This window comes from Vanessa tameamea, chromosome 2, assembly GCF_037043105.1.
Source record: "Vanessa tameamea isolate UH-Manoa-2023 chromosome 2, ilVanTame1 primary haplotype, whole genome shotgun sequence".
NCBI classification, from domain to species: domain Eukaryota; kingdom Metazoa; phylum Arthropoda; class Insecta; order Lepidoptera; family Nymphalidae; genus Vanessa; species Vanessa tameamea.
Genome location: NC_087310.1, coordinates 5,349,875 through 5,376,952, shown reverse-complemented (window position 1 = coordinate 5,376,952; position 27,078 = coordinate 5,349,875). Strand labels below are relative to the sequence as shown.

Sequence of the window (27,078 nt, the reverse complement as noted above, 5' to 3'; positions counted from 1 at the left end):
TGGATAAGCTTTGCAGCATATAGGGGGCGTCATGCTAACTAATAGAAATAAATAAATAGAAAAAAAAAATGAAGGATTCAAACGGATATACTTATACTACACTATGTCTATTAGTGGACAAAACATGACTTTTTTAACGTTAATTTTTTTTTTATTGTAATAATAGTGTTCTGTAGATTTCTGGCTGAAGCCAAAGCTGAAGATGTTTCATCGGCAATCATCACAACGTTTGGCCGAAACCAAAGCAGAAGGGCAAATGAACTTAATAAAATTCAGTTCAAGATTCGCTTAAAATGAATAAATTAATATTTTTAAGCTTATCGAGTTTATAAAAACTAGAAGGATGTGATTTTCACAAATAATAACACAAAATAATGTTAATAATAATATATATATTTTTTTATGATATCGTTAGGCGGACGAGCAAATGGGCCACCTGATAGTAAGTTCACCACCGCCCAAAGACAATGGCGTTGTAAGAAATATTAACCATTCCTTACATCACCAATGCGCCACCAACCTTGGGAACTAAGATGTTACGTCCCTTGTGCCTGTAGTTACATATTTATTTTCTTACAATATTAATTTAACAATCACAAATGCATAATTTTGGTAAATTGTGCAATTCAGAAATAAATATAATAATAACAATATAATTATAAATAATTACTTAGTGTTTTGTCAACATTGAGTTACAATCATTTGACTTATCATTAGAGCACGTTCAGGGAAGTTCGTTTATTTATATATCACTTTATTGTCCTTAACGCTACTTTGATTAGATGATCAGATGCTTGAACTTAGTGTTCTGTTTTCGATGTTGGCCGGTCAGGTCAAGTGTGACCTTCGCATCGCCTTTTCTTCGCGCTTTCACGCAATCGCTCAATTTCAGCGCTTACTAGAAATCTTTCGTCTCTGTTTAAATCCTCGGTCCATTCTGACCGAAGCCGAAAGTTTGACCCGAGGTAGTCAAAATAGAAGCTAAAGGCTAAGATTCGATAGGACACTAGAAAGTATATAAAAGATAAATATATGTAAATCTTAAGTTACATTTTAGTCATAAAATAAATGATTTAAAAAAATACTCTTCAACAACTAGGTAACAACGACATAAAAAAATAAAACAAATTTCCAAGAATGCATTTAAAAATCATGGATATTTATAACTTTACAGACATAAAAATAAAATAAAAGTTAGTAAATCAATAATAATGCGCTTTAAAACAATAAAACTATGGTGTTAACGCCATGAAATAACGTCGCGCGACATATTACAACTTATTTATTGACATTCCTATTCATTTCAGGTTTAAACACCTCACAACGGAATACCGAAATCTCTAACCAAAAAAAATGTGTACAATACATTTCAATTTATGCTACTAACCCAGTTATATTATCAAAGCGAATGATGCATTGTATGCAATGTTAAAATATGTATCATAATCGATCGTATGGATGCGTGCGTTTGATCATGACTACTGTAGTGCGACCGTGACATGAGACGTGTGACCCCGGACTCGGTTTTTTTTATGGATGAGGGTTGTCAATAGATTTTTTACGATTAATTAGCAACGAAGTATTTTGGTACCATTTGTTTTCTATGATTTTATTTTTAAATCAATATTTATTGTTTCAGATTGAGTTAAATGTTATGGAAAAACCTCGGGATAAATACTACTAATTTTATAAAAGTTATTATACATTTTCAATTCTATTCCGAACCAACTTCGACCAAACCTCAAATGAATCGTTGTTATAGTTGAATACGAAAACGTCTAAGCGGCAACGATTACATTTCGATTCGATTACATTAAAGTGATTGCTAGTGATAAAATTCTTTGAAGTGACTAAGCTATAAATCTTCGTATTCTATGAATATGAATATCGCGAACATAATTATTACTATATTTTTCTTGAAAGGCGATAATAATCAATTATGATGTGATTAATCCTACATCCTGCTTTAACACACATTACGCCACCATAAATAACCCTTAAACATTGGAACGGTAGTGTCGCAAAGGTTTTATTTGGAACTGTGTACTAGCTATATCTAATGTCGCTAATCTATCTAATGTGTCTAATCTATCTAATGTGAGTACAAAATCCAAGGAATATTTAGACATACGAAGATTTCAAAATAGTAATTCACTAAATATTTTCACATCCGCGTAGATACTTTTTCGTGCATTAAGGCTTTTTTTTGTATCTTAAGATGAAATTTCGTAAGACGGCATTCCGTCACAACGAAAGAAATATTTGGCATCAGGACTTTTTGCCTTTACGATCTAACGAGAATATAAAACTGTCCTCCTAACCATGCTCCAAAATATTTTTATAAACTTAACGACAACCTTAAACGCAGGCAATACTCAATTCGTTAAAATGTATTCACATATATGGCAACCCTAGTTCTAGTTAGGTAATCCGGCCACTTGACATTGTATGTTTGTGACCGCGTTTTCAGAAGATTTATTTCGGTTATGATACTTTCCTTCTAAGTACTTATTATGTAACAAAACTTTAATTTCATTGATATATTTATTATTTTAAATAAGCGAATGAAAAATATATTATCTCCTATACCGTGGTAGATCCACATGTGGTAGATCTTAATCTGATACATGCATGAGTTACGAGATGAATTATAAACATAAATTAAGCACATGAAAATTTAGTTGTGTTTCCTGGTTTTGAACTAGAAATATTTTGTTAATATTTACTTGTTCTAACCAATGCACCATTTCGGCTTTTTGAAAGTATACTATGTTCTTGTCTGGTTTATGAATGAACCTATACGAGTTTATTTATTATTCAATATTTGTTATGCAAAACGTCCTCGAACCCACGCACTCAGAGCATGGAATGTAACGATTTCGAAAAACGGTCATTTTTTATTTACACATTTAGTAAGAAGTTAAAGGTGTTTAATGTAAAAACCATATTTCATTATGGAATTATAAATACATTTGCATCATGATATTAGCGGTATTTAACCTTTGATAATAAAAAATATGTTATTAGATTACGTGATGTAAAATTGAAACTTTGCTTTGGTGTGCAAAGTTTGACTGTAAGAATGAAATTCACTCCTATCGTGTTCGTATTGGTTGAAGGATGAACCAGTGTAATCTGACACGCAAGTCTTCTCTTATTTTCTATGTTTCTTATAATGGGTTGCCACCATATATCATGAGATATTTGCCCTGATCGTATTCCTAGGTTTACAATCAATAAATTCACTATTTATTTCTGACATTTCACGATCGAGTTCTATGTCGATTTTCGACCTACTTACATAAAAGCTGCAAAGAAAGGAAGATTTATATAAATTCGAATGTTATTTCAGTTAGCTTTTCGAATTTTCAAACCATGAAAATTCGTTTTTGTCTTTAAAATTCCCAGTTTATATGTGTTCCTTAAAGTTCATTTGGAAAAATTAAATTCAACGCATTTTAATAAAAAGAAAATATTATCAATGGCTTGTAAAGGAAATTTATTTAAAAAAAAAAGTTCAATGACATGTTTTATCCACACAAAACGTGTAACTTAAAATAACTATGTAGTTATTATATTAGTTCTAGCAAATCCGACGACGCGTTGCTGTGGCAATGTTATACATTTATTTATGTATGTGTGATAATATTCAGCCAAAAATCTCTGAAATGCGCTTAATATAATAATACAAATTTCATAACAAAATATTCAGCAGTTTTTGCTTGATTCTCATAAAAAACAGCGGTAATTTTATAAATATAGTTAGATTTTGTCCTTCTTTAATTGATCAATCTTATTTAATTCTTTATTTAATCACATGATGAAAATTATGAGTCAAAGTTTCTTACTTAATAAGCTAGTAACATTCTAATGATAAATTCAGTACGCGGATACGAGATCCGAAAATGTTCTAATAAAATAATGACGCATTGAAGAGCTATTTTCAAATGTCAATACGAAATTACATTTGCATATTATATTTATACGAAATACATTATTTCCGTATATTATACATACATTATTATTTTTTTATTCGTAGATAAAAAGGCTTGTTACAAAATATCGCCAATGATTTTTACCTTCGAATAAAACTTGGTACGTATTAGGCAGAGTATGTGCTGGCATAGGAGTGTAAGGATATATATTTTGATTAAAAAAAAAAAAACTAAATTAAAATGGTCAGGTCGGTTAATAACTAATAATGAATAAATTTCCGTTGACTGTAAGATTTATTATCACATAATATTTCTTTAGTTATCTATATTTTCATTCTACCTGGTTTTTATATAACTGTATATCATTAATAAAAAATGTACTAAATAATTGCTTCTGTTGCTGATATTTCGAATTATTATTAATATTCCGACAGTATGAGCCTGTTAAAATTAAAAATGTAGAAACATTACAATATAAGTCGGTATAATTATTCAAGTTTTACAAATAAAAAAATATTTGTTTCACGATTCCGTTAGCTTAGAGTCTTAGCTGTTTAATAAACAGTTAAATTATTAACATTTTTGCTCCTATATATGATATGCTCATCCATTTTGTATAGCAGGGCTAGCGGTCCATCAGACTTCGTACGGGTGAAATAAAAACCAAAAAAAATTAAGCTTATAGGTCTACCGGCTCTACTCTTCAACTATACATGGATCTATGGGAAATCATCATCTATCATATAAAATTCATTGAAATCGGTCCAGAAATACGAAATACATAATAATACATAATTATACACGCACAAAAGTATAATAACTATATATAAAGATAATATAATTCCATTTAAGTAAATTTTCAAAACTTTAAACACTTATTATAATAAATTTTCATAAATTATACTAGTATTTAACTTTAACGTCGAGCATCTTTCTAGCTAGAAAAATCGTTAATAATAAATAATCATTAGCAATGATAATCTTCGCATATGAATATTTTTAAGCTAAAAATAGTTCCTAATTATTTTCCTTTACATACAAATTATGTGATAATTTATGATATTAGTATATTCTGGTATGTTGCTTAAACTGGTCATGTCAAATACGAAGCTAACAGTATATACATAAAACATTTTTAATATATTTTTTTTCTTTGTTCGTCAATCACGTGGAAGTATTGAACGTATCGGTATGAGATTGATCGATCAATCGACGCGGAATAGTCCGTAGATGGTAACAGTTTTTAATATATATAAATTTTAATTTCATTTATCCTTCCCCTTTTTTTATTTCATGCCCAGCGAATTAGATGGCTAACAGCTATTTAATATAAAAACTTAAAGAATTTGTTTGTCTGCTCGATAGCGCTAATCTCAGGATACACCCGTCCGATTTGATAAAAATCTTCACGCTGGATAGCCAATTTTAATAGTATATATGATACGATTTTAGAGCAAAAACTAATATTTAGTGTGAAACCGCGTGGAGCAGCTAGACATGCTATATATTTAATGGAACTTATTTGCTAATGGATATCTCATTTAAACATACGTCTACCCAAAATAAATATTTAATAAACATTAAAATCGATTATGAATATTTCCGTAATTATTCGATAGTACGATTCGATATTTAAATGACAAACAACTAGTTGACTCCACTAAAAAAATTTGACACGTAGTATGTTAGACAAACAATAATTTAACTACATATGTATACGTGGTTGTAATACTAAAGGGTAATAAATAGGTCCACTTGGATTTTCCAGCATTGTATCTGAGTTTCATTTTTTTCCGACTATCTAAACTTGTCCTAACAATAAAACCGTTATCTGCATAAGGATATCGCTTATGACGAAACAAATCTGAGATGTGTTTCGTAGAGGGGATACTCGTATTGGACAGGACGACGGCCCAGGCATAGCGCAGTGGGTTTTCTGAAGGCTGTGGCACGAGCCGCATGCCAACATCTCGGGTGACCTCGTGCGACCCTATTAATACAACAAACATCGTCAATCTAACATAGTACGGGCTCAAACATGAAGTTCATCTGCACGTGTCTCTGTCTGTGTATGGCTGCGGGTTTCGCAAGCCCTGCACCGGCCAATGGCTTCGTATTTCCAGACCAGCGTAGGCAAGAGAAAAAATTGGAGCCGATTATTACTCCACCGGTTCTTCCGATATTGGAACATTTAGAACGTGACCCCAGTACTCTTCTTCCGGGTGAAGGTGGGAAGAGTGTGTCGAGTCAACCGAGGCCACGATTTGGTTGGGGTAATAGTTTTAACGTGAAGCCGACTGGAAACGGGGGGTTGTCAGCGAGTGTTAGCAGTAGTGCGAGTGGTGCCGGTATAAGTCATTCAGCCTCCCAATCCTTTTCGTTTGGTTTTAACGAAGGATTTAGTGCGTCACAGTCAGCGAGCCAAGCGTCGTCCTTTAATGGCTTTGGAAGGTAATTCATTAAATGTAATGTGGTACAGTACCTTCAATAAGACCTTACTTTAAAATTCTTTGATACGAAAAAATATATTTAAAAGTAATAAATGTCAGGTTAAGTTTTTAAATAATGTTATAAATTTCTGGATAAAATAAATAGTATATTATGTTTAAATTTAAAATAATGTGAACTTTTACTTTCTAATTACAATGACAATATCCGGAACAAACTAACAATTATTATAAAATTTTTTCAGTGGTTTCGGTAGTAGCCAGGCTAGCAGTCAAGCGGCTTCCTTTAGCGGCGCGGGTTCGTCACTTTCCGGAGCAGCGTCTTCCGCATCAGCCCATGGCGGTGGGTTTAACAACTTGGCGGGAAGTCAGAGTGCCTCTTCAGCTTTCGGCTTTAACTCGTTAAACGGATTCCAACCTGATGTAAGTAAAATTTAAAGATTAATTGATTGAGGATTTATTAAACTTTTTTCGTCACGTCCATCCATTATCCGTTCTTATACACCACAATTCTCGTATTCGTCTCGATCAAAAATGTTTGCGTCCTGTGAACATAATGTTTTGCAACCCGTAAATGCAATGTCATCTTTAATGGAAATATTTTTTGTGTTACCATTATTACTTCGCTTAAAGAAAATTACAAGTAAGCAAAATTCTTAGTAATCACATTTTAACATTTTCCTTTATTATTATCTTATATACTATCATAATGTCAACCTCTTAACCGCAAACAAATTTACTAGTAATTCATTATTATAAAAAAATATAGATGTTTATATGTTCTTGGTCAATAATACACCCATTTAGAGGTGTCCAATAAATGAATAGACGTGTATAAATAAATACACTACGATTTATTTTCAAACTAAGAAATATACCATTAAAGGTACCCTGACGTTTCTACTAATTATCATCTCAATATTTTATTATGTTATCGAATACATACAATAGTAATCATTTTATACATACTTCATTGAGAGAATAGTATTAATTTGCAAATGTTAATAAAACCTTCGTAGGCGGCATATGTTTATTATCTTATTTTTTTTTATATAAATAAACTAATATAAACCTTACCGCCTTCAAATAGGACTTAAAATTCGTAAGCAATACGATTTTAAATTTAAATTACTTAAAATGTGTCATTCGGTCCGGATCTTCTTATCTTACATAACTTAAAGGTCGGGCTTTTTTATCCTGATTCGAACAAGATACTTGGCAATTTTTCAAATATTCACTATTTAGTTTATTCCAGTAGTATTTAATCTAAAATATATAATTATCATATTTATTTATAAACGACTAAGATGTTCTACTGACTAATTGTCACAAATGGGGGGCGTTTTCGTATGAGATTAATCAATTTCACAGGAGATATTTTCTCTTGGTCTCCGATGGAATGACATTTGTATACGACCGGAAAGAGCTTAGACGCAATCAAGGACTTTACGCATTTACCCAGCAATGGAAGTGTTTTGTGAATTGTCTATGGGCGGTGGTAACATCAGGTGGCCCATTTGCTCGTCCGCCTACCTATATCATAAACAAAAAACTTTCAATCTCCGGGTTGATACTGTGAATTTCGAGATAAACCTGATATGGTTTCTTTGACCCCGTTAAAATTTGAATCCTGAATCTCAGGATGAATCAGAAGCTGCCTTTTAAACGAATCACTAGAACAATAAGGTAATTAAAAAGATCAATTGAATTCGTTCGGTCGTAATCTTAAATAATTGAATGTTAAGGTCAAACTTTCATATCCTGTTTTGAATTAAACAGGAAATTCGTTACCTTAATTTAATGTTCACCTTTCAATTTACAATCCTGTCCTGTTCAAGTGACTTTTAACCGAGCAATATTTTTTTGTTTATTATTTAACCATCGAAAGTAATTTGGTTTTTACTACCATTATAAGAATTTCACTAATGACCTTATTTATAACAAAGTGAAATGGAAAAAGTTATTATAATTTTTATTTGTGACAAAATAACTTTTTGATCATGTCATGCCACGATCTACTGTCAAGCAATGCCACTCTATAAAACCTCACTCGTATCTAACCTTTGAGATGTTAAAAACCAATTTACAGTAATAATATATTTTGGTGCATTTAATCTCAGGATCATATTCAGCGATTAGTTTCGTGTTTATTCCTTCAGTTCTTCAATGAGCTGTGCAAACCGTACAAACTGTTTGCTCAAGGTAGTTTCAGTAATTAACTGTTAGTTAATTAATACATCAATATAGAGAGTGAATCAAGGAATGCAATGTAAGTCAACAAAAAAAATGTGATTCATAAATAAGCAATTTACATTGTTTTTGTACACACCTTTACCATACGCTACGCTTCTCATTTTAATTAATATTTATGATCATTTATGTTCCTGCTCACTTGATTTTAAGGCTTTGGCCATACCCTTCTGGGTAGGTACCATCCACTAATTACATATTTTATTCGATTTGAAGGGTTAGTGAGCACAGTGGATCTTAGTTCCTTAGATTGGTGACGCATTGGCAATGAATGAATATTTAACATTTCTTACAGCGCCAATGTCTATGAGCGGAGTACACGTACTTATTTCATAATACATAAACATGTGACGTAACCAGTAGCGACGACAGTGATTGCATAATATGACGACGTAAAACTCTAAAGTCAATAATGTATCGCGTCTACACAAGTGCGTTTCAAAAGCCCATAAACATATATATTTCGTATGACACTACACGAATTGTTAAATAGCACAATGGTTAGTTGAATTAGCCTAGTAGACAGATCAGATGAATTATAAGCAAAGGTCAGCGATTTGTATTCCTACCTCATCTCATGTTCGGCGATAAATAGAAACTTGAAACAATCCCAATTCTAATCGAAATTCAAAATCAAATCGAAACATAATCGTTTCCGTTCAGACGTTTTCCTATTCAAAAGCGCAAAGATCCAGTTGCGGTGCGGCCAAAGTTGGATTAGAATGTAATTAGAATTGTACCATAACCGATATAAATAAGTAGAATTAGTCCTCAGCCACGATTAAACTCTGCTTAATATATTATATATATATATATATAATAAATAGTCGAAGTTGGATCGGGATAGAATCGAGAATGTATAATTAACGTTAGTAGAATTAGCCCTCTGCATGTATAGGATGAAATCAATAACAATAACACAAACAAACATTTATCCATCAACAATCACGAAAGCTTCTTCTCAAAACATGCCTCTGTTTCAAAGAAACATACCTTGTTTAAAACAAGTATAAGCTGACAGAGCTGACAAGACAAGACAAACATGTGTTATTTTAAATTGAAATTTCGATATACTTAAAATTTAATATTGAAATTTTGAATATATTCAAGATATATATTTGGTAAATGCTTATAAAAAATTATGGCTAAGATTTTAATTTTTTAATTCCAGGCTTCGTTTGGTGACGGTCTTCTCGACGTCAGACATCGAGGGGTGCCAAATTTTCCTTTCCCCGATCTCATCGGCAGAAATAAAGGTTTTGGTGCTGCTGCCTTCAAAACTGGAGCTCTTTCAAGAAACAGTGATGATTTCCTAGCCGTTCTAGTCTCTTAAATATGATATTATAAACAAGCGTTATAGACACTCCAAAGACTAGCGCTGGGCGCTGTACGCCAAATATTTCCTACAATGAGTTTAGCGATACTCCATGCCGGTGGCATAATATTTTTTATAGAAGTACATAAACGTTGCATATGCATAAATACTACTTGTCAATTTTTAATGTAAAATATTTATCTTATTCCTGCAGTCATCATGATTGTAATGTTAATGATGATGATGAAGCTATTTAAACTAGGTGAGTTATTTTAAATATCGAATTTGATAAGAAAGCTAGAGATGTCATTATTTATTTTCTTTATAATTACTAAAGAAAATAAATGAAATACGATATTAAATATAGATTTTTTTACGAATATATGATATGTACAGCAAATCCTTATTATGTAGATTATATTTTAATTGGCGGACATTGTAACGATATTAATATGATAAAAATATGTTAAATTCATATACGAGCACAAAAGAAATAAATGTCAAATGAACTCGACAAACTGTTTAAGCCACTTTAATAAAAAAATATTTTTATGATGTTATTTTAAATTTGTAACATAAATTGTAATTTTCCTATCGAATCTGCTATGTACGGTTGCTCGTTTATGATTTTAAATATAAAAGATTATTATTATTACTTTAATACGTATTCACAGATAAGTAATGTACCAGTTATATTTTCTGAATACATTAACATTTTAAAAAGCATAATATTTGCTTATCATGTTCTACTCAATTTTCTATGACTGACTCTATTTATTAAAAGTAGCGTTAATTAATTAAATAAAGATAAATTAAATATACATTTGACTATTTTATTTATTTATTACAAACGTTTGGTGCGAATAGCGACACACTAATAACGTCGACCACTATTGACGTCATAATATGATAATTATTTATTTTTTATATAAATCCTTTTCTTTAAATTAACTCATTTCTTAAAACTGGATAAAGCGGTTATAACTAGTTACAATGGTGTAAATTACAAAAGTTCTAGAACAACTTACGACTGCTTCAAAATATATATGATAATATAATGTTTATACGGAAGAATATACTAAAATATTCCATAAAAACTGATAAACATACTATTAACGCTAGAAATTAAAACTTGTAACCTCTATTTTTCGTTTGCATACGGTACAGAGAACACAACACTACAGAGAGTTTATTAATAAAATGCCAGAAAAATATATAAAATAAAATAAATCTTATTACTCATTAAAATAATACTTGTTGGATAAATATTCTTGGATTTGAGATAGGTTTCCAACGCAAGACGGATTCAGACGTGGCGTGGCCTGTTATACATATAATTATATCTGTATTATGTACCAATGCCTTGTATCCTATATCTATAATCCTATACCTTGTATAGTCATAAACATATTATTGTAACTATATAATTATGTTTTGGTAATAAATAAAAACAAGTACGGATTGGTCAAAACTTTTATTTAGAACAAGAATGATCTAAACGGACATCATCAGAAGAGAACGAATAATCAGAAGTGCTATCAGACTCAGTATCCGAACCATCGTTTACTCGTATAACAGTTTTTTTTCAATTTCATCGTCTACGTTTTAAGTCAATAACGATCTTTAACTCTGCTAAAAGTTTCGTTAAAGTTGGAACCTCTTTCCTGGCTGCGTACATTTCGTCGTACATGTATTTTATTTCTAACTCCACAAAGATCAAAATCGTCTATCTGTGTTACTTTTTATTAAATGTGTTTTATTTCTCGGTGTAAAGATTTTCGAGACGTGGAAGCAGCAATTTCACCGTCTTTTGTAATGGTGGTAATAAACTTACAACATTTGATTTACACTCACACATAATGGTACCGTCCACCATTAAATTAACGATTTCACTTGTACGCACTTAGAAAATACTTTTACTAGATATAGTGTGTGCCGTGGATGGAAGGTGAATAATACCATGACCCATATTATTGGTACAAATCAATTTATTTGTTAAAATTGTAATTTTATGTAATAATCATTAATCTTAAATTATAAAATTTCACTAAAATAGAGAATTATTTTTCAACATACGGGAATTGTTTAATAGCAGGTAACATTATTTTACATACCTGTCATGACAGCTACCCGTTTCAAACGGAATTATAGGACCTTTACTATCTTTTTCCTTTTCACAAAATTCACTCACTCTCTCTCACTCTTTTTGGCATGATTAAATGTAATTAATCACTGAATTTTTCAATATAACTGGAGGAGCTCTGACAGTAATGCCAACCTAACGCGCAGCCTCTTTGACAGATGTCAGAGGTAAAATAACTGTGAACGGACTGTAGTTTGCTTTAAAAGAGGAACTATGTGAATTTTTTGCCATTTCTACTTCGAATTTAATACTGACGATTCTAATATGCTTCATCATAAAGTTTGATTTATAAATTTAATTTGGATTTGATTTGGATTAAAATTGATTGAGGCGGCAATAAGCAGATGAGGATAAGATGTCTAAATGAAAATACCAAATTTAAATAGAATGCCATGTGCCGATTGCTTTATTTGAAAAACAAGCCAGTAATGAAGATAAATATTTTATTTTACAAATTGTACAACATTTTCACGATGAATGGCCCCATCATTAAATTTGTATTAGGGTAATATTTATGTAAAAAAATGTAAACAAATTTGCTATAATTTTTATTATAGAGTTGGTTACTATAAAGCCATTGCTATTATTAGTTAACTTCTGACATTAATTATCATACATATCGAACCAAATTAAACTAAAAATAAATGATTCTTGGAAAATAAAACTAAAAAAAAATATTAATCGTAATCCAGGTTGTTGTAATAAGTTAATACAAAAATTATCACTATTGTACTTTTATAGGCATTTTTTTAAATGGGTGTCATTTTCCTCGATAACTGATTTTTTTTTATATTCTGAGAGGCATTGCCAAGCTTTTCAGATACTGACGCAAACTTTATATATCTTTGTAAACTCTCACCCAAACAGATTTCAGAACAAATTACACGATAAATATAGAGCTACGAACATGACTTCGAAAATTGCGAGCCTTGGAATAAAACTTTATCGTTACAGTTCAACGGTTTCGAGAATAGACTAATGCTGCTTGCTGCTTTCTTATTATTTAAATATCTTATATAGGTATCACTGGCGAAGACGCCGCCTCCATCTTAAATTATCGGTGTTTTAATAAAAATGAACTTAACAAATATGTATTTATTCTTAGTTGCCTCAACGCAAGACTAAAACACCTCGTAGGCACGAAAGTGCGCCTTCGAGAGTGATTAAATTTATGACCGTCATTTTAAAATTACGTCCACCGTTATAATAAATCACATCAAAAAGCTAATTTCACGTGGGCGACGTTGGGAACTCGCCTAGTTTTTTTCCTATATAATATAGTATGGTTACCACAACGCCATTTAACGATGTTAATTTTATTTTTTTTCATATTTATATGTAAATTAAGTAAAATAAATAATTAAGAAATTTACCGAGCCATATTTTTTTATTATTAAAGTTTTTTAAATAAAAATATAGTAAATAAATTGTTACTTTTAAATATATTCTATTTTTAATTAATTATTCATTACTACAGTAGTTAGAGGAACAAAGTTATAAATATATTAAAATTTTCTAGTATTTACGTATGATGTAAATTCTGTATAGCAGTGGTATCAACAATCACTCGAGATATAAATCCTCTGCGATCATTAGTCTTCTGAAATATTATTTGGATACCCCGCCTGAATGTATTTTAAAACAATTACTTCAAGACTATAAAGTAAATTATAATGGAAGTAATGAAATGAATTTAGCAAAATGTTTTCTTAAGACTTTGCTTTTTGATAAAACCAGGCGTTGTGATAGATAATATTATTTATGGGATTATCCTAAAACTATAGTCATACAATAGGCGAAGATATCGACTTATCATATAAAACATTTTTTTTTAAACTAAATATAGAACAGAGGCATAAAATTTAAAGAAACAATTAAAAAATAACATAAAACGGGTCACAATCGACGAAGCTGATGCTCAATTTTCTTTTTTAAGGCGGCTAAAAATGTAATCTATGAAATTTTATGTCTCATATATTATAGCTTCTTCTTTCTTAATAAATAAAATTCATGAGTTTGTTCTCTACGTTTCTAAATTATTCATCCATTTGTAATTAGACTTAGATTTGATCACGTGTTCTGCGTACGCAAGTGGAGGTCCTAAACAAAACAACTAGCATTTTTCTTTGTTTGTAAATATCTTATTCTACTCGTGCGAAGCTGGTCAGGTAGTCACCCGTATATGTGTATAATAATTTATATTAATCATATAACAGGAATACTTTGTTGGTCTAATTGCCAGCCTACTCCTGTTTCAAGCAGCCTTGAGGAGGACGGCATCCAGTATTACCTCGCGATGCCATACTATATTACTTTGACGAGAGCACCACCGAGCCATGAACAGAGCTCGGCATGAAAAGCGAGGACACCGGATTCGTACGTTGAAACGATCCCGTTGCCTCTGCTAGCTTATAAGGCTACGGATTCTGAGAATCTAGACTCAGTGCCCGGGTCTATAAATAAAATATTGAATTTAAATGTTATGAAATTCTCCGTAACAGCCTGAAGTTGGCAGTGGTAAAGTATGACTTGAAATGCACGTAAAAACTCTTCAATCATATCAATTCCCGTATCACATATGATGCATTGAGAGTACGTACAGTTGTGTTGAAGCACACAGATATCTATGCACGATAACATATCTTTGCAATTAATTAGCCATAGAGATTGACATTAGAACAAGTTTTTTTTTATATGTATATAATACCGCCTTTGATGTCTATTAAGAACTTTATATTATAAAGCAAAAAATATTAAAGTGTCAATTTACTTAATACACATCTGGTTGCATATAATTGTTAATTTAATTGGTGTAATAGACGAAACAATACAATGTGTCATACATCGACAGCCTCATTCAAGATTCTGGATATACCGATTAGTCACGTCACCATGTCTATTTCACCATGTCATGTATGTTTGGTCGAGATTACAAATTACCCTTAAGTTGAACCCAAGGCAAGGAGATTATCAACCATCACTTTAGGTTTGAATGAACGAAATTAGAATGTTAAGCGTTGAAATCTGAAATAGCATGGGTTTTTTGAGTTCCTTAATGTGTAGTGTGACCTCGAATATTTTATGCATTAAATTCTCCATACTAACTTTATGATCGGATCATTATTTACAGTATAGTTCGAGAGGTAATAAAATATCTAAGTCATAAAGAGCTTTACTTGTAGTTTTTTAGTACGAATCTAAATTCGTCAACTTGAATTCGCTTGAATCTTGAACATGGTTTTGTGCAACATAAGCTTATTAATAATTATAATAATTACATAAAATGGCAAAGTCTAATTGATGTTCGGTTTTATCAAATGGAAATCAATTGCCAATTGTATCTATATTTTTATAACTAGCTACTCGTTGCCCCTTCGGGTAAAATGAGGTTCTACATAATACGTTTAGTTCTAATATTAAATGGTACAAAAAATAAATATAGATTTTTTTTTTAAACAGGTGTTTCGCTGGCGTGCGCAGAAAACACCTCACTAAAGTTAGATATAGTTTAGTAAGGAATAGAGGACGAGCACACAAATTTCCATTTTTATTTATAAGGAAGATTTTTTCTTATATTACAATGTAATTATAAATTAATCTTTATGTAAATATTTTAATATTACACGATGGTTTAGTCTTATGATGATATCCTAGTATCTATTCTTTCACTCTTATAGTTCGATAGGACACCAAGTTCACTTTGTGGTAGAACTTCAGGCATGCTCATCTAGGTAGGTACCACCCAATAATCAGATATTCTACTGCCAAAAAGCAGTACTCAGTATTATTGTGTTCAGTTTTGAATGGTGAGTGAGTAATATTCCTCTTTACCGCTCCATTTTACCTTCAAGCTTGTGTTAGGAGTGGGGACGAAAATAGCCCAGGGGATCAGGATCGATTATGCGACTTTTTAAAACGCTAGGCGGCCCGAAAACCATTGCGCTATGACGCTTTAAATATGTTTTAGTATATCCATGATGTGTTTACTTAAAATTAATAATTATTTTTAGCTATTTTAAACTAAGTTGATTCCCCTTGTGTATGGAGTAAGTGGTTGTTAGTAAACTGAATAAATCAAATAAATAAAATAAAATCTCAATCTCTAGGTCGCAAGCATGACGGAATTATAGTCAGGGGACCGATGAACATTTCGGTATTTTGTTTACTAAGACTTGATATTGAGAGATAAAAGTTAAAAATCTACTCAAATATAGATATTAAGTATATTATTATGTATGTCTTTCGGCATTTTTGTATTACAGCAACCAATTCTTAACAAAAAAAGAGCCCCATACATTTTCACATGTCCGTCTTTTTTTTTATGATATCGGTAGGCGGACGAGGAAATGGGCCACCTGGTGGTAAGTCTATCTGCCATTCCTTTTCCCGGAACCGAAAGTAATTCTTGTGTGAGTGGTAGATTTTGAGTTTGACGGAGAATGAGCAAGGGCGGCGCTTGCATATTAAATTAAAAAAAAATCTTTTTTTTATAAATTTGTTTTAAAACGGATATCGGTATTTCCTGTTTGAGATCAATAAACATCGACACTGTTCGAATTGTCTCGAAAATTTGCGTATAATTTTTAATTTTTATACCAATTACTTTAATACTAGATGGCGCTGTAGCATATAACGTGTAGCCGACCGCCATGATTAGTAGTATATAAAAATATACACCAGCATGACAATAAATATCGGGTTTTCCTATCATCATTTTAAAAACGAAGTTCATTCACGTGACACTAAGACCATTTCATTTTAATGAATTACTTTCTGAATGCGGAAACAAATCAGTTTTAAAATTATATGAAATTTTATTAATAGTAGTAGGTATTTTCTTCCGGTATTTTTTATTAACACACGAACTCACTCATATGTGGAGATAAACTTTTATTTATTAGATAATTGTAAAATTACCGTACCATTTATTTGTTTTTTTTTTAAACAAATTATGCTTTACATAAAAACCAAAAAAATCTTGAATTCATATTTAAATCTAATAAATTTATGAAATTCATAAAACTAAATTATTTATGACGGCTGAAAACTTTACCGACTCCTGGTCTAGACCATATTATTTATATATCACAAGTAAATGTTTCCATCGCTGTCTGCAACAAATGATATCATAGAAGGTGTTCATAATGAATAAACACGCAATTCTCATACTAATATTATTTCTTGTCATCTCTATTGTTATTCGTAAGTATTTTTTACTTTTATATTAATGCTAATTTTATCATAATATTTCTTTGAAATTTTATATTTAATCTAAATTAATAAAATATTTAGAGTAAATTGAAAGCATTGAAAAGAAAAATGTTAGAAGGTCGCGTTTTCGCGTTTGCTCGGTCAAATAAAAATATTATAGGCGAACTGGATATGTTAAAATGGAAATATATTCTTACATAATGTAACACCAAGACAAGAATGCATAAACTGGTAACAAGACAGTCAAGTTTTATCATTCGCAGAGTGCTTTCGTGCTTACTTTAGAACGTATTAGTATATTTAAAATGTCAAAAAGTGACGTAATTATTTTGTTTGCAACAGTTCTAATGTCTTCCGTATCGATTAAGATAGTAAATCCTATGGAAGGCACTATGATATTCTTAACAAAGGATATTGACGTGAAGCCATCGCCTGTTCTTACATTCGCATCGACAGTGGAAAATATAAACGCAGCTGCCGTACAAGTGCCTTATACAGAGATCCGAACAACGCAACCGATACCGATACTACAAACAGTCTTGGTACCACCAGTAAACGAAGCCTTCAACAAACCTGCTGTAGGTTCGCACACTATTGAACCAACGCCAAAGCAAGCGCCCTTGATAGTAGCTGGTGAAACAGTAATGACATTGGAACCAGTTAAAGCCATAGCACCAACTCAAACTGTTAAAGTAACCCCCACAAAATCATACGAAGAACTTTTAAGAGATTTAATCGCACTCAAGGTAAATTTTCAATTGATACATTTTATAAATAAAGAGAATTTATTTATTTAATATGTGTTCGTTTTTCATTGCAGCAATAAGAATATGATGAAGATTCTCGAAGTTGAAGAATAATGAATACTTCCAAATTTTTGACTGATCATCATATAATCAAGTTTTGAGTACTTAAAATAAATTACATATAATTATAGACACAAGGTTGTTATGGATATATCTTTTTCGCTTCGTAAGTGAGACAATGCATAGGATTCCCCATGTGACTGGATAAACCAGTCTTAAAGGCTATTTAAATTATTATTTATAAGATGTTTTCGAACTCATATATGGCGTGAAACTCGTCATAGAATAAGAATACAACGTTGCGCAGAAACAGGTTCAAGAAAGGATCGGACATAGTTTGTGAATTTAAAATATTGTTTGTTATTAAGATATGTTAAATAACTTAGTCTCTTTTATTTTTACAGTTGCCTTTAACAAATAATTTTAACTCTATCCATAATTAAATCATAGCTTACTAAAATGATATATTTGAAGGTATTTGCTTATTAAAAATTCGAATCATGCTTTAATGGAAAGTTTTGTATACATACAATTCTTTTTTTTTACAATTTTTTGGTAAATTTAGTTACAAAATAAGCGATTATAACAAACTATAATCATTTTATCACGATTTATGGTCACCTGAAATGGATCTAAAAAAAATAACAACATTATAATAATACTCCGTAAAAATTAAGGATTATTTTCGTGAATTTCTTACACATCAAATCAAATCAAATCAAATCAAAAATCTTCATTCAATATAGAAGTGTTTACACTTGCTTATTGATTGTCAAAAATCTACCACTGGTTCGGAATTTAGCACCTCGGACCTGAGAAGAACCGGCGAAAGAAACTCAGCGGGATATATATATATATATATATATATATATATATTTTTAACCATCGGTACTGTTACTGGACTTTGAAGCTTTAATAACACATATCCTATAGTGAACCGGATTTTATTAGCAGGAGATGTATTAGTAAGTATTTACAAATATTGACATACCTAAAAAATAAATAATGTACAATTTCACTCGAATGCGTTCATTTTGATATATTTAGTAGCAATGTTTAATAAACTATGGATGCATAAGAAATTATAATCATCCATTAAAAAAAAAATTACATGACAACATATTCAAATTACGAAATAATCAGATCATAGACAATTCGTCGGATTTTAAAGTAGTTGTTATTTAGATGTAAGTAAACATGCCATGATATTCACTGTAAAAATGTCTATTTTACATAAATTATAAATCATCCTTAAGTATCAATTCAAAATATACATTATAGAAACAATAAACATAATTGATAACATAATTGATAACGAAATAAACTGAATACAATTATAATTAAATTCAAATCTTCAGTTTTCCAGTATTTAGTTTATCGTCATTTTAATCATATGTCATTAAGTACATAAATTACGATGCATATATGACTCATTGTGAGGTTAGTACACAATATGTACAGTTTCTAATGTGCTTACATAACGATGTGATGTACTTCTGACTGCTAGTACCTTGTTGGTTTAGCGGCTAACTTATAAGGCTTAGAAAGTTATTGAGTTTTTCTTAACAGAAGTTCTCAGTAGGTACAAATCTCTAGCGTTTATATATTTGGCAATGTTTACATTCCCGTTTTTCGACAAGAACGTCAAAATTCCTTCTGGTCGTTTTTCCACCCCGTAGATATTAGATATTGCACTTGTGCATTTACTCGTATGTGTACGCTATTATATCTGTTGTACAAGTGGTCAATCTCAGTTAGGCATGCCTGCCGTAACTTGAACGGGTCAGCAGAACATCATCATCACCTTATATACACGAGAAAATTAGAGTATAGCTGCAGTATTCCTATTTTATTATAAATATTTATTGCATATTATAAATCTACATTCTGAATTTATTTCTTATGATCTCATACGATGTAATACTCGGAAGAGATCACGCATAGTAAATCGTGATTATAATATACTTCAAAAATCTATAAATAAAGCTTCCATTATTATATTTACTTCACTCGAGCACGATGATACTGTCAAGGGAACTGTTAGTTTCCATTTATTTCGTATGTATATATTGTGTTGATGGTGAATCGAATAACTACCGAGACGAAAAAGTTGTACTAGTGGCACCCGTTTTAGCTCCTATTAAGAATCCACGCGCAAGAGTCGTGGAAACTGCAAAGGATTTTCCTATAATAAGATTATTATCTACGGACAACACGACAAAAACAAATGACACCGACCGCAAAGAAGATCCACAACCTATATATGTTGAAGTAAGTATCACAATTACATGAGAATAAAAAAATATACTCTTATGATTTCCTTACAGATCGTTAGAACCGATAGCTGATCAAGTTCAAAATATTCAAATGTTAGAGGTTCACGGCACTTGCTTTTGTTTTTTTTTATATGTATGAATTATATATAAGGCCAAAAAACAAAAATGTTTTAATGTTTTTAACAGATCACCTCCAAATCTCATTGAATATCCAAGGATTATAAAACATAATTGAAAAAATAGCAGATGTTGTTGTAGTAAAATCGCCCACGTGATACATTATTATTAGTTTTTTGTTTCACGTAATGATGAATCACATTTAATATTGCGGTAAATTAAATTTATTACGAATGTTATCTTTTACAATGTTGTATGTAGGTACATATGAAATAATTATGTTTTTTTTTTTAATTACAGAAAATCGAAGACCAAGTCCACAGACGTAAAAGATTATCCGGATACAATTAAATTATTCAATCTGGGCATAATTTAAATAATATTGTAATTGGATATAAAACCATTATTATTATGATGGTGGCAGTGAAATTAAGCAAATAGCTTGACTAAAAAATATCGGCCGCAAACAGTAATGTACACTATATAGGAACAAAAATATCTGTACGAAAATAAAAATATAAACTTTGTACGAACACACGTAGGGATATCGTGCATTGTTAATGTGTCTAAATTAAAGAATAAGTACGTTATAAACACAATGTTAATATACAATAATTATTAATATATAAATTACCCCACAACAACGACAGTTTTATTTTGGTAATATTCATTATAGTAATTTAAGCAGATTACATTACATCATTAGCAGCCTATACATTTCCCACTGCTGGGCTAAGGCCTCCTCTCCCTTTGAGGAGAAGGTTTGGAGTATATTCCACCACGCTGCTCCAATGCGGGTTGGTGGAATACACATGTGGCAGAATTTCGTTGAAATTAGATTTCCTTCACCGCCGAGCACGAGATGATTTATAAACACAAATTAAGTACATGAAAATTCAGTGGTTTGAACCCGAAATCATCGATTAAGATGCACGCGTTCTAACCACTGGGCCATCTCGGATCTAATTTAAGCAAATACCTTTATATTTTTTGATTCCATTATTTTTTATAAAATATCATGCAATGTATACTATAAATAAATATTTCAGTGTAATACATTTAAGGTTTCACCTGACGCAGAGTATAAATCTCGGGACCTGCAGTCTCATATAGAAGCCTCTAGACTAGGCAGTTACTTATAGCTAAAATTAAAAACTCTTTAGATCGTTATGAGAATAAACTTTATAAGTTTTATCTTGTTAAGACTGATAATAACTGTCATTATGTGATGGGAGATACAGATATTAAGATTTTATCTCATAAATATTGTATAAAAAAGAGAACGACTAATATTATATTGCAGTTTCGAAGCAATCGCGTCTGTGTATTTTTTATCGTCAATATGCTTCATCTAATTTTCATAATGTTCCTAATGCAATACAGTATTGCGAAGACGTATACCATTGAAGTGAGAGGTGAACGACCGGTCAAGGTTTTTATATTCCTATTTTTTAGTAAATTAATTTACCTAATCAATATTTCAAATGTTATTAGTACATTTAATCATATTTATTTTAATTTTAGGGAAACAAACAATGAAATTACACTTATGGTAAAATAATATACAATATTACATACATCAGCTAACTTTCCACTGCTACTTATTGCACAATTATTAAAATTAAACAAAAATAATCCATATAATCAAAAATTATACACTTGTAGTACGAGATATACTAGAAGTATATAAATAGCAGTTCTCAGAGTAGAAAACATTACATCGCTTTAACGTCAGTCTGTTTCAATCAACCAATCCATTAAAGATAACTTACCAGTTATTCTAGAACCTACCAGATTGTACTGATAAAAGTAGTCTTTTGAATGTCACGTCATTTAGATCATGCATACTAAAGAGATGGATACTATTTTGTATTAGGTATTAAATAGTCCTGAAAAATGTTAATCACTTTAACTGCCGGGAAAATTTTATTTTACTAAAATGTTTCTCCTCTACCTCCTAGACTAAAATTGTGATAAGTAGATAAAATTTAACTTAATTCAATTAATTAATGTGTAAAAATACGATTTGATACTAATTGTTTGCAACAAATGCAGTATAAATTATCTAAATATTTACGCAATTATTATTTTTTTTACTTTTTTACGAACCTTTGTACAAATAATATTAAAATTTTATTTCTTTAGGACAGTGAAGATTATATAATCCAAGGATTCCATAAAATTGACAAAAGAGGTGTTTATAACGTAGGTAAGTAATTAAATACATATTTGTACATAAAATGCATAGCATTTCATGGACATAGACTCACAGAGGGATACCAAAATGACGAAACTTAAGCCCATGAACCTTGAGATTTGAGAACCCCAACATTTGATAGCATCTAAACTTTGTAATCGATTGGGTTTTCCGTAAAAAAATCATTTAAACTTGTCTGTTTGTTGCTTTTATGAGGCAAAGATGTTAATTAAAAGATTAAAATTATTAATTGAAATCATTGAGCGTGTGAATCTTGTGTCTGTAATATCTACGGGAACATTGACATTTATTATCTCAAAAGGTCTAGGACGCAGTCTTTCTTGAATCCACTCCTGGGTATTTATTATTTGTATTATTCTAATAGGAATTTTCTTGGTGGTAAGGCTTTGTGCAAGCCCGTCTGGGTATGTACTCACTCATCAAATATTCTACCGCTAAAAAGCAATACTCTCTGTTGTTGTGTTCCTATTCGAAAAATGGGTGAGCCAGTGTAATTACAGGCACAATGGACATAAAATCTTAGTTTCCAAGGTTGGTGGCGCATTGGCGATGTAAGGAATGGTTAATATTTATTACAGCGCCATTGTCTATAGGTGGTTGTGACCACTAAAAATTACCTGGCCCATTTGCTCGCCGCCTACTTATACAATATTAAAAGAATGAGATTTTTGATGTTATTTGGTCGTCACCGCTCATACATTGGCCTAGTAAGAAATACTTACTATTCCTGTCATCACCAATACGCCTTACTTTGAGGGCTATGTCTTAATAATAATATAATGACACTCACATCCTTTAAACCGGACCAAGAATAAAGTAGTACTGTTTAACGGTAGAATATGTCGTAATGGTTTCTACCCAGACGGGTTGGCACAAAACCTAACCGCCAAGTAATATTGCATTCTGGCTATTAAGTAATAATATATTACCACATTGGAGCTAAAACACAATCCAATGCGAAATTATGCAAATGTGAGATGCAATGTAAGATTACGTTATGATTCGTAGATGTATAAAATGTATAAAGTGACACAAAATGTCTGACGTCACAGAGACTAGATACATGTCTCTCTGACATATATAAATATACGTCATTTTGAAATAGATGTATCTTGGCCACGACCGAATTTCTCAGTGAACAAATTCACAATACAGCTTTTGACATTTATTATGATACTACATAAAATGTTAATTTAATGACGTATAGCGGTTTTATTTTTTTATTCAATAAAATAATTTAAATATTATAATTCCAAACTAAGCTCTATGTATGTTATGGTTCCAACGGAGCCTTATTAAATGTATTCTAGTATTATACCTATTATTATTAAACGTATGCATTCTTATTCACATTTGAACAGCTGTAGAACAGCTCGGTGGTAAAAACTCATAGATTTAAAAAAAAAACTGGGTTAAAGTCCGAATAAGTAGCATTGATTGTTCCTTTTGCCAGTGTTCAGTATAATAAAGAATCGTTTGTTTCGTATGAAGATCTAGAATTTGAACCACATAAAGTAATAATAACTATTATAACTATAATAATAACTATTTATTCATTTTCATACAAGAACATGAACTTCACGCTTGTCACGTAATAAAAGGAAGTTAAAACTGCGAAGTTTATATAATGAAACCTTCTGCGAAACGCCCCCATCTCTTGATATAAGTTTTATGTATTTAAATAAGTATTTTTTTCAAGTTGGGCATTACAAACAAAATATCTTCTTATTTATTATTTTTGATATTTTCATTTACAAATATTTTATATACGTATAATTGTAATTATTTCATTTCAGAAACTTTTTCTAGACCTACTGGAATGCACTCCAAGGAACAAACAGTTATAGTTGTACCTAACGAAGGTATTTACTAACCTTAAAAGTTTTTAGTTTTTAAGTATACCATAAATTAATATATAACTTTTTAAGGGTCAGCCACTCAAACGCGAAACAACGCAAATAAAGAAACAGTCGTCGTTATGAGCTCAGGTAACATACAATATTATTTTTTTAGTAACGCCTAATAAATAATACAAAAAGGTTTTACATTAGTCATTATTATTATTTTTTAATATTGCAATGATCGACTTTGTCATATCAAGTATCAAGTAAAGGAGATAAATTATTAAATATGATTTTGTAACAAAACCACCTTAATATTCTCAAAAAATCTTTAAACAATATCAATAAATCAATTGAGAACCAAATGCTTATTCAATTATTGCCTCATTAACCTCACTATAACTTTTTTAAAAGACTTAATTGTACGTGATGCGAATTTGCTTCGCAACGGTCTTTAGTAACGATTTTCCAGAGATATTGACGATGTAACAAGCATTAGCTATTGCTAATACGCCAATCATGTCTAAAGTTATTAATTATATATGTAAAAAAATATACCTGTTATGTTATTAATCACTTTTATAAATATACAAGAGTTTCGTTGTTAAAAGCTACAATAATTGATTAAATTTTAAGACTTATTGTAAATATTCGATTGATTTAAATCACAATCTATTATGAAATAAATATCGCCTTGAGCGTAAAATCCCATGCCTCACCGAGAAAACACCACTATTAAAACAAAATAAAAAAATCAACTGTTCTTATCTAATTTTATGAAAAAAATGTAAAGGAATATAATATATAATATATGTATTTAATTGTTATCTTGTGAAATAGGTACGTAAGTAAAAATATTAAGCTTTAGGCGTTAGGTAGTCCGGTCAACATAACTTCCAAAGCTGAAAATTTACAGGACCTTGTTGGGGTTACCATTGTAATAAAATGGTGTAAATCATTATCAAAATTTTAATACAATTTCCAAGTTAGCAAAAATGTTTTTTATTTTTTATATATTTTAAAATGAAACGGTAAGTTTTATAATGATAACAGCCCATTAAAAATTGTAGATTACGAAATTATCTTCAAAAATTGTTCTGATAGATTCTCTCCTAAGATTTACTATTTCTGAAAATAGGCGATTCTAAGGGACTTGCACAAATCCCTTCCACTAAGCAAATAATAATATAATCATTGTTCGTTTTTCAGATAATAACCGCCACCAAAACCGGGGCTGATGTAAAAGGCAAACCATCAGAAAAAAACTAAGGAAAATACGACTATTTTTATAATCCATATCAATATGTTTTTCTATAAACCCCCATTAATATTATGTACGTCAATGATTAAATAATAAATCGACGAATTATTTAAATTTATTATTTATTCTACACTATAATTAGGTATTCATAATCATTGGAATTCACTTATTTAAGTAACATCTGTTTGGTAAAACTTCGTGATTTTAAAGAATGTAACGTCATTGAACTGTTTATATAGTAATGAGTAATACTTTTATTAAACCGTTTCTATTTATTATGTGTACTCTTATTGTAATAAAAAAAAATGCTACAGTAAAAAGAAAAGTTTGGATGGATGGATATTTGTTACTCAATCACGCTAGAGTGTCTGAACGAATCGCAATTGAATTTGGTACAGAGATTGTTTCTACTGGAATAGCACATACGTTACTTTTTATTATGGAAAAAATAGCTAACACCTGCAACTCCTCTACTCAAATGCTGTCAAAGCCGCGGGCGAAATGTAGTATTTCATAATCTATACGATTTCTGTGACCCTAACAAGTAAATATATGCAAATATTCATGATGATATTTTGCATTTATAATATTACTTAGACTTAATACCAAATTTCATCGAACTCGGTTCAGTGGCGTAGCCGAGAAAGCATAACAGACAAACAGACAGAAAAATATACTTTCACATTTATAAAATTAGTATATTATATAAAAAAAATATTGAACCAACCCTCCTGTCACCAGTGGAGGCAAGGTTATACTTTTATGTAAAGTATTTATATAAGCCCTGTTACTCCAAGATGTTTTGTGTTTCGACTGAAAATGGGGCAAAGTATAGACATTAGTATTGATTAACATACTTTTAAAAAAACGATTCCATATTATTGTTTACGCCTAATCCATCAGCATTACCAGCTACGGTTGATAGTAGAAGGCTTTGTATAAACTTTAAGAGGAGATACGACCCACACACTATTTACTCAAATATCAAACGGCGATTTTTTTGTACTGCTTTATATTTGTATCGAAAAATGAGTGAGCCAGTGCTATTATGCAAGAAACATAACATCTTGGGTAGTGCGGAATAATACACAATTCTTTTACTAATAATACATAGTACTAAATCAAGGCTAGGATATTGGTTTGTTGAAGGAAAAAATTTTTTATATAGGTATAAACATAGATTTATAGTAATATACAACACAAATGAACGAACCGACCGCAAATTTGTAAAAACAAAAACCTTCTAAAAATTTGGAAA

General features: G+C 30.6%; 1 protein-coding gene and 3 long non-coding RNA genes across 5 annotated transcripts; all 4 read left to right on the top strand.

Moving 5' to 3' along the window:
* Nucleotides 1-5,849: 5,849 nt before the first annotated feature.
* LOC113401079 (uncharacterized) lies at nt 5,850-10,760 on the top strand. The gene is made up of 3 exons (XM_026640808.2): nt 5,850-6,386; nt 6,628-6,805; nt 9,804-10,760. Exons 1-3 carry the CDS (start codon nt 5,974-5,976, stop codon nt 9,963-9,965), a joined length of 753 nt encoding a protein of 250 aa, XP_026496593.1. The 5' UTR covers nt 5,850-5,973; the 3' UTR covers nt 9,966-10,760.
* A 6,427-nt stretch (nt 10,761-17,187) lies between these two features.
* Nucleotides 17,188-18,492, top strand: LOC113401085 (uncharacterized). 2 transcript variants are annotated; one of them, XR_010309327.1, is made up of 3 exons: nt 17,188-17,292; nt 17,644-18,047; nt 18,122-18,492. It is a non-coding gene; the product is annotated as an uncharacterized LOC113401085 (long non-coding RNA). The 2 variants fall into 2 exon arrangements; XR_010309326.1 differs by lacking the exon at nt 17,188-17,292 and having other exon boundaries at nt 17,477-18,047.
* A 1,210-nt stretch (nt 18,493-19,702) lies between these two features.
* LOC113401087 (uncharacterized) lies at nt 19,703-20,917 on the top strand. Its single transcript, XR_010309198.1, has 2 exons — nt 19,703-20,378; nt 20,801-20,917. It is a non-coding gene; the product is annotated as an uncharacterized LOC113401087 (long non-coding RNA).
* Nucleotides 20,918-21,632: 715 nt separating this feature from the next.
* Nucleotides 21,633-24,708, top strand: LOC113401066 (uncharacterized). Its single transcript, XR_010309313.1, has 4 exons — nt 21,633-21,932; nt 22,646-22,709; nt 24,515-24,580; nt 24,647-24,708. It is a non-coding gene; the product is annotated as an uncharacterized LOC113401066 (long non-coding RNA).
* Nucleotides 24,709-27,078: the final 2,370 nt, after the last annotated feature.

Bases quoted from the DNA above. Each gene is read 5' to 3' on its own strand.
- LOC113401079 (XM_026640808.2), top strand. From the start codon at position 5,974: ATGAAGTTCATCTGCACGTGTCTCTGTCTGTGTATGGCTGCGGGTTTC. The intron at 6,387-6,627 runs GTAATTCATTAA...AAATTTTTTCAG, and splicing joins TCCTTTAATGGCTTTGGAAG to TGGTTTCGGTAGTAGCCAGG. The intron at 6,806-9,803 runs GTAAGTAAAATT...TTTTAATTCCAG, and splicing joins TAAACGGATTCCAACCTGAT to GCTTCGTTTGGTGACGGTCT.